The sequence below is a fragment of the Homalodisca vitripennis genome, chromosome 6 (genome assembly GCF_021130785.1).
Source record: "Homalodisca vitripennis isolate AUS2020 chromosome 6, UT_GWSS_2.1, whole genome shotgun sequence".
NCBI lineage: Eukaryota > Metazoa > Arthropoda > Insecta > Hemiptera > Cicadellidae > Homalodisca > Homalodisca vitripennis.
The window spans coordinates 97,450,920-97,466,972 of record NC_060212.1 but is presented as its reverse complement, the minus strand read 5'-3'; the positions used below and the strand labels follow the sequence as shown (position 1 = coordinate 97,466,972).

At 32.7% G+C, this 16,053-nt stretch overlaps 1 protein-coding gene across 2 annotated transcripts in view; it reads right to left on the bottom strand.

Annotated features, from left to right (window-relative positions):
• Nucleotides 1–571: 571 nt before the first annotated feature.
• Nucleotides 572–16,053, bottom strand: part of LOC124364602 (flocculation protein FLO11-like) — a 36,085-nt gene continuing 20,603 nt past the window's right edge. For both annotated transcript variants that reach the window (XM_046820197.1, XM_046820198.1), the window contains 8 exons: nucleotides 15,908–16,038; nucleotides 14,141–14,251; nucleotides 12,095–12,248; nucleotides 11,006–11,098; nucleotides 8,560–8,727; nucleotides 6,035–6,132; nucleotides 3,767–3,845; nucleotides 572–1,527 (listed from right to left, as the gene is read on the bottom strand). In XM_046820197.1, coding sequence (XP_046676153.1) covers nucleotides 1,460–1,527; nucleotides 3,767–3,845; nucleotides 6,035–6,132; nucleotides 8,560–8,727; nucleotides 11,006–11,098; nucleotides 12,095–12,248; nucleotides 14,141–14,251; nucleotides 15,908–16,038 — 902 coding nt within the window. In that variant the 3' untranslated portion in view covers nucleotides 572–1,459. The remainder of the gene's footprint in view (nucleotides 1,528–3,766; nucleotides 3,846–6,034; nucleotides 6,133–8,559; nucleotides 8,728–11,005; nucleotides 11,099–12,094; nucleotides 12,249–14,140; nucleotides 14,252–15,907; nucleotides 16,039–16,053) is intronic.

Genomic DNA, 16,053 nt, shown 5'->3' with positions numbered 1-16,053 from the left:
GATTCATTGATCTCCCGTGAAATGTGAACTGAGGAGTTTGATTCATTGATTCTCCCGTGAAATGAGAATTGAGGAGTTTGATTCATTGATTCTCCTGTGAAATGAGAATTGAGGAGTTCTATTAATTTTCTGCAAGCAGAACGGAATAGTGCAGCAGAAATCCATCAGAGAATGTGCATTGTTTACAGAGAAAACATTATGAGTGATGGTGTTGAACGTGAATGGTGTAGAAATCCAAAGAAATCGATTGATTGTAGACCTGCCAATTATCTGGCCGTCATGGCGTTAGATTGGAGGCTGAAAAAGACCTTTGTATAAACAAAACATATTTTTAACAGTATTACCTTCTTAAAAAGTTTGGTTAAGAAATGTCAGCTGTAAAACCAATGAGCACAATTTACTCATGAAATGTTGTCTTCTGTGATCAAGGCCTTTTGATTACAAAATGTATTAAGGTTCACTCAATGTTTTAAGAAGTTAATGGTATCTTAATTAAGCAGAAAACTAAAAAGGAGAATGGGGAGGAGGTAATTATTTGAAATTAGACAACACAATGAAATAAGACTAGAAATAAATAATAACATTTTATTCAAGGAACACATTTCAAATTAAAGTGTTTAGTATACAATGCATGAAATATTCCAGTCTCCTGAATACAATAAATACTGTTAAGTACTTACATAATAAAAGAAAATAATTAATATTGTACGTAGAATGTACAATGCTGGTATAAGTATTAAATACAATACGGTTTAAAAGAATACAAATTGAAATCTTTAACCACACAGTGAAAACTGTTGGTATTCTAATTACATACTGCATAAAATAAAAAATACAATCAGTAAGGGAAGAAGACTTGTACTATACAAATTTACTGTCATCTCATACAGCTAATTTTAATTTTTTTCAGCATTTGAGAACATTTTAATGCTGGATTCAGATGTGATATTTAAAATTATAAACAGTATTTTTCATAATTTCACATCCACTGTATTAATTTAAGTATATATTTATCGGTAAATGAGAGAAACAAAACTAGTTTGCATAGTTAAAAATCACACAACTAAAATTTACAATACTCTTTAAAACAAATGCAAGGCTAATTTAACCAGTGGTCATAAATTAAAAATAATAAACTAATGTCTCAAGAATTAATTGTATCAATATTCAAATCTAAATATGATATGAATAAAGCGATAAAATAGAAATAAACTTAATGTTAGTAAGAATAGAATACATCAAAATACCATAGTAAAACAAAGGAATAATTTTTCTTGTAATATCAAAGCTATTACAGATTTCCAATAACTTAAGATTGGTAATTGAATCTTACAACCCCTTTAACACAGCACATCGCAATAACAGGTTATGTACATAAACTTACAACACACTATTAAATTCTCTTAACCTTAACTATATTATTCAAGGCAAAATTTAAATCAAGTACCATTTCTCAACTCTAATTCAAGCTTTGGTTCTCCATCTGCTGTGACGAATACTCCTCCAGACACATGTTGGTCGGCATGTCTAAACAGGTATTATAATTATGGAACAGTCGCTACATATATGACACCTTAAGTTTACATTAAATAGACATTGAAATTGTGTAACAGATACATAATTTATATTAATATAGAAGTAAAAAGGGAATTGATAAATTTATAACTTTGTTGGAAAACTAGATATTATAAATGTCATCACCATAGTTAGAAAGGACTGGACACAAGACAAGAATGCACCAGGAAGAGGAATGACGTACCAGCTGCATGCTACAACCTTTCTACTGCCCGCCGATTGTGACCGTGTGTGCGCAGTAGGCGTCTGTATGTCTTGTGTTCTTATTTATTTTATTGTTTGTATTTTGTGTGAGTTAAAAATGTTTTTACTTGAAATCCCACATGGAGCATTTTAACCACCTGATGATTGAACAACTGTACTGAAACATCTACAATATTTTGGAATTGTTTGACACGGTATAGTACCATATTTTTTAGTTACTAGACAAATATTAAAAATATAAACTGGCCATGAACCAAAAACAAAAATCAATAAAATTCCAAGTATAAAATCAATTTGAAATTATTAGTTTATTTTGAAAGTAATCCAAAAGAATCAAAATGTGATTAATAATGTTTTTAATTTATAATACTGAAAAATAAAAAAAATAATGACAAACATTTAATTAAGTAATACAAATGAATATCCTAGTTTATCATAAGTCCTCAGTACAGTGATATAGTAATTGAGTATTTCAGTCTAGACTAGGATGACTCAATCATTCTTAAACCTCAATTTCCGAGACGTTTGGTCTAGACTATTATTATGAAAATACAATTCCAGTGAATTTCATCTCACATTGACTGAGGTCATTTGAATTAAAAGTGATATAGCTGTCATAACATGGATCATTAGTGTTGTGAACTATATACTATTTGTTTACAAACCAAGTAGTTGAAACTTTATCAGTATTGCAGCAAAACATTACAGAGGGTTAGGTCATAAAATATTGCAATTTATAATTACTTGTATATTACAAAGGAGGCCAGTCTAAATTTGAAATATCTACATAAATAATTAAATATTCTGATTTGAAGTTTTGATGAATCTTTTTTATTCAATAATGAATTTTGAACAAACTTCCTGATAATATAAAGAACCAGACGAACGCTTTGCATTTTAAACGATTGCTTAAGCGTTATTTAATATTAAATGAGTTTTATAGCGTGAGCGAGTTTATGGAACATACAATTTGATCGGGCATCTCTCACTGGGTGTTGACATGTCTATTCTTATGTTGACATTGTTAATTTTAGAAGTAGATCTTGTTTTTTTACTAGGTACAACAATTGTTTAAATAAAATAATTTTAAACATTAACATAATTTATTGGTAAATCTATAGAGTTACACGATAGTTATAGAGTTATGACGATTACTATACAAAGTTTGTATTTGTCTTCTGTCAATAAAGAATTGTGATTGTGAATTAAGGACTGCCTGAACGAACTCAGTGCTCAGTATAAAAGTGCTGTTTCCAAGGTCACGACCTCTGGAGTTGGTACTGGTCAAACTCCATTAGCTATCCCAAATTTTAAACTTAGTTTCTACGATACTTTAACTATTAATGCTAATAGCAAAAAAGAATTTACATGGTTGTTTGAATAAGGTTAGAAACTATTCTTTGTTTCCCAACAGTCTGATACTTATGTCTTGGGCCATCAGTGATGGTGATGAATGGAAAAACATCACTCACTCAATGGAAATTACATGGCGCCGAGACCATGGAACAAAGTAAACTTCTAATCCTTTGTACAAAAGTTACCAAATATTATAACTCATTTGCACAGAATTATTTTTGTAGAAAAAAGCTGGAGGTCCAAGCCTCTCACAAGTTGTGTAAGTTATCTTTATAGCGATAAAACGTTTGATTCAGATGGTTTCAATGATAGTGGCATAAAAGTTATTGTCAATTGCGTTAAAATGTGGAAAATTGTTTGAGTGTTAAGTAGCTTTGGGAAAGACGTAACACAGACAATTATGACAGCTCACACAGGAGGCAAGTTGAGAGCAGATTGCTGCTATTAGCCATTCTTGCTGGTAAGTTGACATGTTCTACAGTTCAATTTAATTTCTTTTTAACAATTTTTAAGTGAAATTTAAACAAAAAAATTAAGAAGATATAAGTAAATATTAGCCATTTTTCACAAATTATGAACAATAATAAGACTGTTATATTATTATTCATCACAATAATAAGAGGAGTCGTACCTGTATTACTGTGTTGAATTGTGACTGCACCTTCTCTGTACAGGGGAAATGTAGAGGCACTTTCTGATACTGGGCAAATCTACAGCAACAATTCAAAAGAATTATTATTTATCATTGAAACCATATACATTTTAAATCTGCACATTGAAACTTAATTCATCATATAAAAGCTCGAGAAATTAAGAAATAAAAACTAATATTAATTTAATGTAATGTCAAGATTTTACATTAATAGTCCATTAACATTTCGTAACTACAAAAAGGGTTGTATGGAGGATGAAGAAAATAAAACAATATTACCATGTAACTAGCATAAACTTTAAATACTGGAAAATATACAGTTATACATAAGACCCAACTGACTCCTTTGAATGTAAATTAGTGAACATAAAAAACTTCTAAAAATTAACTAGGATCTTATCTCTCACCAACCATTACAATATCCTTGATATGTATTGTCTTCCCAAAATCCAAAAAACAGCATACATTCTCCGGCCAGTAAATAGATCTCACGATTCACCTTGCAGGAAATTGTCCTTTTGGGCAATTTAATATCATTGGTAGGAAAACCTGTCTCTTTTAATAAAGATTCTAAGAATTTTATAGGAAAGACAAAATCCCTAACACTGATCAAAACGGAGGAGTCATTGAATTCCATCTCAAAGAACACTAAATATTAAATAAAAATACTAAACTTCCTGTTCCAGCAATCATGGAACTTCTAGAACTTAGCACTCAATGTCATTACTTGGAGTTAGAAGGTTAAATTTACTGTTAAGAATGACAATTGTTTCTTCACTGTCAACTATTTTTACCATTATACTTATGGAAGAATTTGAGCAAAAATCTTTGGCTTTAGCTTAGATTAACCAAACATTTGATGGAGATAAGTGGATGATACCTGTTGTTGTTTTTCCTCGTGGAGACACTAGATTGAAGGATTTTTTTAATCACATTAATAGTATTTCTCCATCCGTCTCACAATGGAAGTGGAAGTGTGAAACAAGCATCCTTTTTTGGATGTGTGGGTACAGTTAGAGATGTCTTTAAGACTACACCAATCAAACTATTAAAAGCTGTCAAAGAAGGTGTGGCCTACTCGGTGTCTGATAGGGCTTATTTATGCACAAATAAAAATACATTGAAAGAGGAAATTAAGAAAGTTGAATCAGATCTTGGAATGAATGGATACCCTTAGTCAGTAATAAACAACTATGAAACAAAAGAATCATTCCCGAGTCGGTATCAAAATAGAGATAAATCTGCGTTTATGTCAATCCCTCATCCACCAGAATTAACGAAGAAAATTAAAAGTGTATGTAGAAGGTACACTATCAGAACAGCATTTAAAACATACAAAACTCTTGAGCAAAGTCTCGTAAAATCCAAATTTTAAAATTTTAACACGGATTCCAAAAACTGTTTACTTTATAAAACGTAATGGCAAATACATAGGTGAGACAAAATACCACTAGACGTTAGGATTAAAAAACGCAAGAAAGGACGTGCTAACAGAAAAGTAAAAAATTGCGCAAGATCATCCTATGAATTGGGATGAAGCCTACATAATACACTGGGAACATCATTTCTTTAAAAGGAAATTAGTCGAGGCTTCTTACATTAAATCAGTGGACCAACTAGTCAGTCAACCATTGGTTGAAATTGGGCCACTTTGGTTGCCAATTCTGAAAGATTAATTAACAAGAAAACCTAAAGTATGAAACATATTTCTAATCAAACAATGCAGAGTCACAGTCTGGCTTTGAGAAGTTCATCTAGAATGGACAAATAATAAAATAAAAAGGACCAACACCGTTTCCTGATTTACCGCCAGATTGTCCTTGCCGAAATGATTGCCATTCACTATTGGCCTCAGGTCAGTTTTCAGTGGTTGGTCGATCAGTGCATACCTATTGTGACCTGTATTCTATAGTTCAATTGCAATACTATTAGTGTTGTGTTTATTAAGTCCATGTTCTACAGTTTAGTGCATGAAGTTGACACAACATGGTGGTTGTGATTCCTGACTTATGCGTGTCACAATGCTCCGGTATGATCTGTTAATTTTAACCTAGTTTGTAGTTGCATTAGTTATCCATCTGAGGAACAGATCAGATTGCAGATCTCAAAACTTTGGGATACTGATTTCTTGTGATTTAATTTAAAGAAGACAAACACTATAAATAAATAAACTGACTATAACCTTTAGTTAGAAGATTTGTATGTACTGTGTCCTAACAAAAATAGAAATTAAAGTGATTGCCTCACCTGAGTGGAAAGGGTTTCGATCACAATCTGACTGGTAACTGGCTCCATCGCTAAAGACTTGTCAGTCATAAACGTGATGTCTCCAGCAGCCAGCTCCTCTACACATCCAATAGACAAGTATCAGCATTGTCCATGAATTTAAATTAAATCAGCTTAACACATCTATTTTCACACTAGCTGTTTCCCGCGGCTTTGTACGCTTTTCGTAAGCTTTGCCCGTGTATGAGCACTTCTGGTTCAAGTGAATTATATTTCCAATGCCGATGTAGTTTGTCTTATTGCAACAATCAAGAAAATCTGTCAAAAGTGTATGTTTATAACCATTGTACACGTACATGTACTTTATTATAAAGCGGTTTAACATTCAAGCTTTAAGTTCAACCAGACATTTATTTAAAAACAAATTTACACATAATAACTTAGCCCCTTCAAATAGTGTTTGGCTATTTAATATACGTAACTGTCTTGTAATTGCAATTTATAATGTGCAGGTGCTTTGAAAACTTTTATGTTTTGCAACGCCGCCTGGTGGTGAGTTACATCACTGGGTATACATATAAACCTTCTCCATGAAAAAATACATAAACATGTTTTTATAATGATCGTCAAATAGTTTACGATTTGTAAGGTTTTTAAGTTTGGTTTAGTTTAAGATTAAGGTTGTGACATATTATGAGCAAGGGTTGCTGTGAGAGGATTTAATAATAGGTTATATTGGCAGTACCATACCCTCAAATGAACCAACACGTATTTTATTTGTGACAACATCTCATTAAATTGATTAAAAATTTTAATTAACAATTGATTGCGTCAACCAACATATTAAGCACAAATTTTAATACCTTAATACTTTGAAGACATATTTAATATTAAATTATTCATTACAATTTATTTTTAATTTAATTCATTATAACATTTACTAGTAATTTTGTAGTGTTGCAATAATTATGAGTTCATGGACTAACGTGAAATACTTTCTTTTAAAATAGCTAAACATTTACATGAATTTACATTTTTGAAATTGTGAACATTTAAATAGATATGGAATTGTAAATGATTAATGAATCCTGATATATACTAAGTTCCTAAAATTACTTACATTTTATTCCACTTCACACTTATTACGCCTAGAGATATTTTTCCACACACGAACACAAGCACTAGTACTCCCGAACGTCGCTTTTCGAATTCCCGTCCTCGACTTTTTCCTTTCCTCCTTGTTTTCAGTTTTGATGTTCTTCTCCCGCCAGCTCATGACCACGCCTCTGCCAAATCTCTTCATCATAATTGGTGAGTACCAATTTTTCATATCAGCATGGCTGCCCCTTACATCGTCGCACGGTTTTTTTTATATATAAGCATTTCCGCTGCTAACCAAGCATTTCCTGTTTGTTCATCATCGGTGTCTGGGCGGATGTGCGTATCCACTTACATCCGGAGGATGTTTGTATCGAATTGTAATACAAGACTTCCTTTCCTGCAACTATCTGTCCATTGATTCTATGAATTTTATTTTACAAATAATTACGTATGTCTTACAGATTCTATAAACGGCATACAGACAAACATTAATTTATAAATATATATGAATGTAAAATATATATGCTATAAACACATTATTTTGAAACAAATACACATGCATACAATGCTGCATCGCTGGTTGTTGCGGAAGTCTGTTCGCACATGACAGTAATATTTTGACAATGTTTAGAATGGAAATTTTAGTGTCCGATACTGCTCTTCAACAACTTTCCGACACGTCGTGACATTGCTCTTGGATCTATTTACACTAGACAGTTTTACTGTCCCACACTGCTCCAATTCTCGTGTACAACTGTCCGACACTGATTGTGACAATGCTCGCAAGAGCTCTTGCGCCGTTTAGACTAGCAATTTTTACTTTTGGACACAAAACTTGCGCAACTTATTGACTATGTGCTTAGCATAGTCTGCAACTGTTGCACTTTTTATTAGTAGAATAGACCTTGTTGTACTGTACCAACCGTTCTACTTATTCAGTTTGATAAGATGCTCACACAGGCCAGTAGCTCATGAGGACGGGCATAATAATGCTAAAAAGGGGATTGGCCTTTAATTTTGTCCTATAGTAGGGTCCTGAGTCAGAAAATGAGTATAAGGGAAATTTTTTGAGGTATGTCAATCTGCTTATGTACTGGCATAATCTGACAAAATTATGAAAATAGGTGAAAATATAAAATTAAAATACTCTTAGGCGACAGTTTCACTTTAAACTGAATAAAAAATACATCTTACAACTCAAAAATATGTAATTACAATAGCAAATACAGAGGCATGACCTCTTTGAAGAACGAAAATGGGTAAAAAGAAAATTTTACATAAAGTCATAGTAGACAGCAAAGGATACTAATATTATACAACTATACACTGATAATCAGTAGTACCTAAATGTAATATAACGCCTCAATAATTGGCCAAATTTCAGCAAAAATTCCTTGACCAATATGTCTAATGCTAATCATGAGCAGTAACCCTGCTAAAACTACCTGGACTAATGGTGAATATTTGATCTGGAGAATCAGCCACAGCCATCTGTATTGCCTGTGAAGAGTCGAGCTGAGCAGACTGTAGCTGTGTGTTGTCACTCAGTAACTCTGCCTCCATCACCATGTCTGACTGATCCACACCGTCACCAAGCAGTTCTACAGCCTCATCTGTGACAAGGTGAGGAAAATATGATATGTCATTTTCTCCTGTCAACACAGTCGACTACTTAACAACTAGTATATCAGAAAGGATTCATCTTCCGCTTCTTGCAGTGTGTCATTCTGACACTGCCACAGACTAGACTTCTGGAATCCGGCGTCCCCAAAGAGTCTCAAAAAGTCTGTCGGACGATTTAAGAGATCCCAAAAAGTAGACGATGAAGATGTCCATAGGTGAAATGGAGCTAAACTTATCATTTGCATCGAATCAACCCTTCCTACCATAGATAGCTACATTATGTGCAGAAAACTCAGTTGCTCCGTGTGCTTTGAGATTGTGTCTATCACATCGTAGTGCTCTCAATAGTGCACCTGATGAGGCAATGAGAACACATCTTCATATAGATTACACTGGATGGCTGCTGTGTAACCAGACAACTCTTTTGTAGTCTAGGTGTCTCTGATATCGAAACGATGCAAAGAACTCGTTAAGAACGTCTTCGTCGTCGACTTCTTGGGATCTCTTTAACCCAGGAACTGGTGGCCATTTTCCCACAGTTTCCACGTCATTTATGATTGTTTTGTTCCCGTACAACAAACATTTTGTAAAAACTATATTTATATTATAGACCTACAAGTGTAATACCATTTTTTCAGAGGAATGTAAAAATAAAATGGTATACAAAATTATGCATAAATAATGAAACAAAAAGATTTAAAAGGCTTTAGTTGACTATTTATTGTACTAGAAATTTTGAACTATAATTTTTTTTATTTTATTAATTTCTGAAAAGTCGTGGGAATGCACTTTGTGTAAAGTGAGATGATATAGCAAATACTAGAATCTAACAGAGGCAATTTGTTATTCATTTGATGTAGTTTCAGAAAATATATAATGGTATTCAGGTCCTCTTGAAGAAAACTTAAATATATTCTAAAAACCACAAATAGTACACGTAAGGCTAAATTTGTTACTATGGGTACAATTATTTTCAATCAATTTACAAAAAAATATGATTCTTACATGTCTTAATGTTTACGAACTAAACCAAAATTTAGAGAATTATATGCATTATGACATAATAAATTACTACAATTTTTTATTTTTGAAAAGTGGTGGGAAGTACCAGGGGAAGTGTAATAGTGTAATAAATCTTAGAATCTGAGATGGCCAATTTATTCATAATGTTATCTAGTTTAAGAATATATGGAAGAAACTTAGATGTCTCCATGTCAAGACCTAGGTTGTCTCAGCCTGACAGGTCAACAAGTTCTTTAACGTCAAACAACCAATCAGAAAAATAAAATTATGGGACCTTATTGAAATAAGAGCCTAAAAAAAAGCTGGAAACCAACATAGTAAACCATACCCATGATACATCACTAATATTGAGCTCCAAAACACTTTCAGTGCACTGCACAATAAAATAGATTGACCTAGGTTTATCACATGAAATAACTAACAAAAACACTACACGTTGATTTAAAAAGATCCAAAATAAACTCGTTTATAAGTAATTAACAGTCTATCACGAAATAAATACCGTTTGTGACTAAATCTAAACACGAAAACAACAAACAGGCACCACCATCAAAATGGCTAGATAAAGACAGTCGTTCTGGAGAGTTTTATGACGTCATTGTCACATCAGTGTTGCTAAAACAGCAAAACACATTTCACCACTGAAATAAGCAATTCTTTTTGTTTGAAATGGTATATAAATAGTGGTTGGTACTATATGAACTGTCAAAACGAGTGCATATCAAATTGCCATTATAATGTCGATTGTCACAACAAAATTGATTCCGCTTGACAGTATAATGTCGATTGCCAGTTCTTGGATCAAACAGATGGGGACTCTGAATTTAAGGCGTGAAGTCTGTGACAGTGTCAGATTTCAGACACTGCACGAATCAGAAGATGAAATGGAGCTACACTTATAATTCATATAGTAGATCAGTATATACAGATGTCCCATAAGTTGAGGACCAAGTGTTGAAAAGATGACCCGGGAGGTCATATTCAACAAGAAACACCTATTAATATACGACTATCAAATTGTTGGTAGTTTTATAGTTATTTACATTTTTGTAGTTTCATCAGAACAATGTTTTGAAGCCATGAGACGTTTTGTAATCAAATGAAAACCAATACCTTTTGTAATATTATTTTGTGGTAATCTGCTAAACAATACTTGAGATAACAATAATATTTGACGTTATTTGGATATAGAGCCTTTATATGATACAACAATTTTTTGGAGTATGAAGGTAAAGAAATACTTACCAAGCGTGACAATGGACTCTGACTGGTTGTCCGAAAGTGTCACTTCCTCCAGAGACAGGGTCTTGCTTGCTTGGAGAATATTAGGGTCTGGAGCTGTTAAAAAACACTGGTGCTATATCAAATGAGTAAGTACTGACAATTAAATAATAAAAATGGCAAGTTTACTGATTCATTTTCAACTAGATTGAACCTTAGTGTATAAGAACAAATAGATCGATTTTCATGCGGTAAAATTTGGCAAGAATTTGTATGGATATCCCTTACTTTTAGTGGTTCCCCTTCCAGTAAATTGTCATGTACTATAGAGAAGATCGCTCCTAACTACATGCATAAGAAATACTGATGAAGTCAATCAATACTGAGAATTGAAGTTACATTAATATTTACATTCCATTATACAATTATCATAATACTAACTGAAACCCTCAACCTATTCATAAGGATATTACTGGTTCCTAGACCAAATTAAATTAGAATAAATTTATACAACCATACATAAAGACTGGGGAGTTGCAAGACGTAGAGGTTGGCAGCATGTGGACTGCAGAGGGTGTTATGCCAGATACCTATTGTAGTGCTCATGTTCTGACATTAACTACCCTGTTTTGTTCTCTTAGGACAAAAAGCTTATACTCCTATAAGGACCTTTGCGCTGCTTCCGGAATGACAGGATATTCAGGATGGGTAAGGTTAGGGGGGAGGGGCCGCCTCCTATCGAGATCCATGAGGAAGAATTAGGGCACTAATCTCAGTCATGTCCCCCCGGAAGAAGGGAAAGCCAGCTTTGAAGCAGCCTCTCCAGTCAAAGCAAGCAGAGGGTGGCACACCCTTCTTGAGGCTAGCAAGAACCTCTGATATTTAGGGAACGAAACTCCACCAACTCCAACAGTCATCTCCCGCAGTAGACTAGACCCATCGAATTATCCTTGCACCCCAGAATCTCGATATTTGCAGTTAGTGATGTGCTGCTCCTGGACATCCATAAGGTTGCCCAGATTTAAGTGACACATTGGCTTTTGCTGTGCCCAGTGTGGGTTCAACTGGAAGATATAAACCAGCCGAACCCTGCTGGATTTACCCTGACGTTACCTGAGACTGAGGAGTAGCGTGGTGTGGAGGTTGGCAGCGTGTGGGCGGCAGAGGATGTCATGATGCCAGACGCCTGCAGTATTTCTGCTATCGTTGTGGTGCTCAAGTTCTGGCGAAATTGTTCCTGGCTGAGGTCAAGCACCACAACATTGCTCTGTTATAACAAAAAAAATTAAATAAAATAAAGCTTATCTGGTATTTTAATATCTATGTTTTAATGTCTAAAGAGATTTATGAGGAATCATGGAGGGAATTCAAAATTATGTCTTAAATTTAGTAAAACTGTGAAAAGCCATTTGAATAAGCCACTCACTGTTATTGTTCTCTTCCTACTTATAACAAATTTCAGAGCCAAACTTCATAGTATAAACTCTGCTTTATTTGTACTAGCATATAAATAACACTATTAAATTTAGACTCTCAAAATCTGTTCCTATCTCACAACATACTCAAAAATATATCCTCTTTAGTCTTCCTGGCCCCCCTCAATATACATTTTATTCATTTAAAATATAATGCATATCTGTTATTAAAAATTGTTTGTTCTTTTTTTAAAGAGACCATCTGAATTGAACAACAACTGTATGTCATAATAACCCTGGATGCATGTTATATGTCCAATAAATACATTACATTACATTTAAATACATTATGAACCATTTCAACTACTACAATATAAAATTTGAAGAGGTTTATAATGTGTTTGAAATTATTACATTAATGTCTAAAACTCATATTTACATTAAATTACTAAATGTTAGTCTAAAATGCATCAACAAGATCAAGATTTCCTACTTGGTCAATAATTTTTAGGCTGAAGTCACATATGTTCCAAGAATTTCAAAATATGTTTTTAAATCAATAATGTTGCAGATCAATGGTCTGCACAAATTGTGTCGTAAACAAAATCCAAATCACTTCAAAAAATAGGTTAAGGTCAATAGTCACACTTCTCCCATGCATTGTGTAATGTTATTCATCGGCTACGCAGTACTTATTGCGGTAGACTGAACTTGATATAGATAAGTAATGAAATAACATATAAATAATTTTATAAGTAATATGTAATTATAAATTTGTATTTTATGTTAAAGTTCCTGCAACATTGTAAGTATAACTTACTCATTTACTCGCTGACAATACTGATGGGCAGTATGCAATGTACTAATATAAAACGTGTTTTTTTCGTACTTTGTGTGGGAATAAACCGTAGAGCATCGTTGTGTGTCCGCTGTGTTTATGCTCAGATGTCAGCTGTTTGACTCTAAGCAGACTATTGCTAATTTTTGTTTATCTCGTAATTTTAGCAGTTATATGGTGGTTTTTTCAAACATTTAAATTTCAAAATACATATTACAATTTTCTCTACATATCTTTTTTAGGTTAAATACATACATTCGGGAAACCCATTTTATAATCTATCAACTTAAATTACAGTAAGAATATGACAGGGTTCTTAAAATGTAGCTACTTCTCTACACCTCTAATTTAATTTTTAAAAGCAGTATTTTTTTGATAACTTTTGTTTTACTATGCAGAGCCTTAAAAAGGTTTAAGAATGGCAGAAATTGGTTTAGTGATGATTTATTCAAATCTAACTTAGACTAAAAAAAGCTATTAACCCTTATAGCATGGGATATATACGATATATATACATGGGAGAATGTATTTTCTTATTTCCGTTTATTAAATGGCTAATTGAACCCAGGCCAAATTTCCTTCATCGCTTTAACAGTTAAGATTCAAAATTTGAGGATAGGGAATCCATATTTTAAAATTTGGAATCAGATTGGAGGTTTAAAAATTTTGGATCTGCCCATCATTAGAAGAAACTAAGTACGTCTAATATACTTAAATAACTTTACGTGCGTAACCCAATGAAATAAAACCTCTCACCATTTCCAATTGTCTCTTAGGAAAAATCAACTCCCTAACACATTGAGGAAGACTGGAAAATATATAGTCAATTTTGCAAAAAATATCCTGGACAAAATATCACCTGCCAAACTAATTGTGAACTATATTCTATGTGATACATCTACTTACAGCATTGGATGTAGAAGCTTGAGGTGTAGGTTTTGGTGATATGTTCTTTGGAACAGTCTTTGATGACTGGATTACAACACACTTTTTGGTTATCAACTTCTGCATGAAATCCTACAAAAAAACTTGTATTTACCACAAGTTGCTTGCCAGTTGGACATGGTTTTTACTTATATATTTCACATACTACACAAGGTTAGAGTGTAATTGAGAAAAAAAATACTTAGGGTACAAATAGTTAGCTATAAACTGAACAGTACCGCACTTACATAAAAGTAGGATTTTGGATTAGAAAAGAAAAAGGCAGTGAGAACAATAATTATTCAATGAATAAATAAATAAGCAGTTTCTGTGAGTATTAAAGATTAAGTTTCTGGAAACTGCTTGTCAGTTCTTAGAATAAATCTTATTTCTTGTTTCTTGCCTCAACTGTGTGATGAATTATAAAACTACACAGGTTTAATAAGCTTAATTAACCTAAAAGTAATTAACCTTTTGTATGTTTTAAATAAAACATAATAAGCGCAAATAAAATATAATACAATTTCTTGTACATACAGGTTTGAATCCCCGGGGGTCTATTTAATATTTGTAAAGTAGGGAGCTTGCAAGTTTCACTTTGGACAAGTTTCTATATTAACCCTTTTAACCCTGACGTCCGTATTATACGGACGTCATAGACATAGGGTCAACTCTCGATGTCCGTATAGTGTGGCAGTGCAGTTTTTATTATTTTATTGGCCACCCATTTTACCAAATGCTTTGAAATCCCACAGACTTGCGTGCAAAGATGTATTGCATCAAAATATTGTTAGTTCGTAAAGCTTTGACTTCGTATTTTTTCATCTGTAATTTAGAAATTGATATTCATGTCAGCTGACTGCTCACAGTACTGACAGCTGTATTATACTACAATGTGAATATTCCACTTTGCTTTATGTTTTTAGGTTAAAACGGTATAAGGTACAGGAGTTAAATTTTAGTTTGTTTTTATTCGATTTGAAAATGATTAAAATGAATCGTTGAAAGTCTCCCGCTAGCAAAAACACACCAATTACTAACTTAAATGCAAGTGGCATAGATGTGGGCAGAGACGACGATTTGAGTGAAGCTATCTTGACATTTCTGAAAAGCTTTTCAATTGATATAAATTTAAAAGATTTATTGTATTTTTAAAAATATATGGTATAAACAGTTTTAACAATTTTATCAGAAATAACTTTGGTTTAATGTAAAGTATTAGGAATTTCTAAACTCGTGTTACATTTACTTGCTCAGAAATGGCAAAAAAGAAAAATGACGCGTCTTTACAAAAATTGATGTTACTCGATTTGTAAATATAGTAGGCCTAAAGTTTTGTTTCCTTAAATTAAGAATTAAATTTAATATAAAATAAATAGATATCTGTGTGTCAAATTTTCGTTTAGCTATATGGTTTTCATCAACAAACTTGAAATTTTACAATTTTTATTTATTTTTATATATAAATATTAAAAAAAATAATTTTCAAAACATTACATATTTAATTCTTCAATATTTCTGTAAACTACATTTAATAAGAAGTGAAACAAAAAAATATGAGCTTAATAACTAAAAAATAGCCTAGTTATGAGTTATTTACAAAACTAATACATTTTGTCAAAAAATGGCTTGAAATTCTTGGGACATCACTTAATGTAATGACCGGGATTAAAAGGGTTAACTTGGGATAATCAGAACTTTACATACTTAATTTTACTTATTGGAGTATTTAACTTGATCCACCCATACCTTATTAGTGTTAGTTAGAGTGAGAGCTCTGTGTCCACCTCCACCCTTCTGTAGTATCACCACATTCTGCTTAGCACCCTCAGCTTGAGTAATCACTCGAGATGTTATCATCCTCGGTCCCTGTCCACCACCTGTATCATTATTCA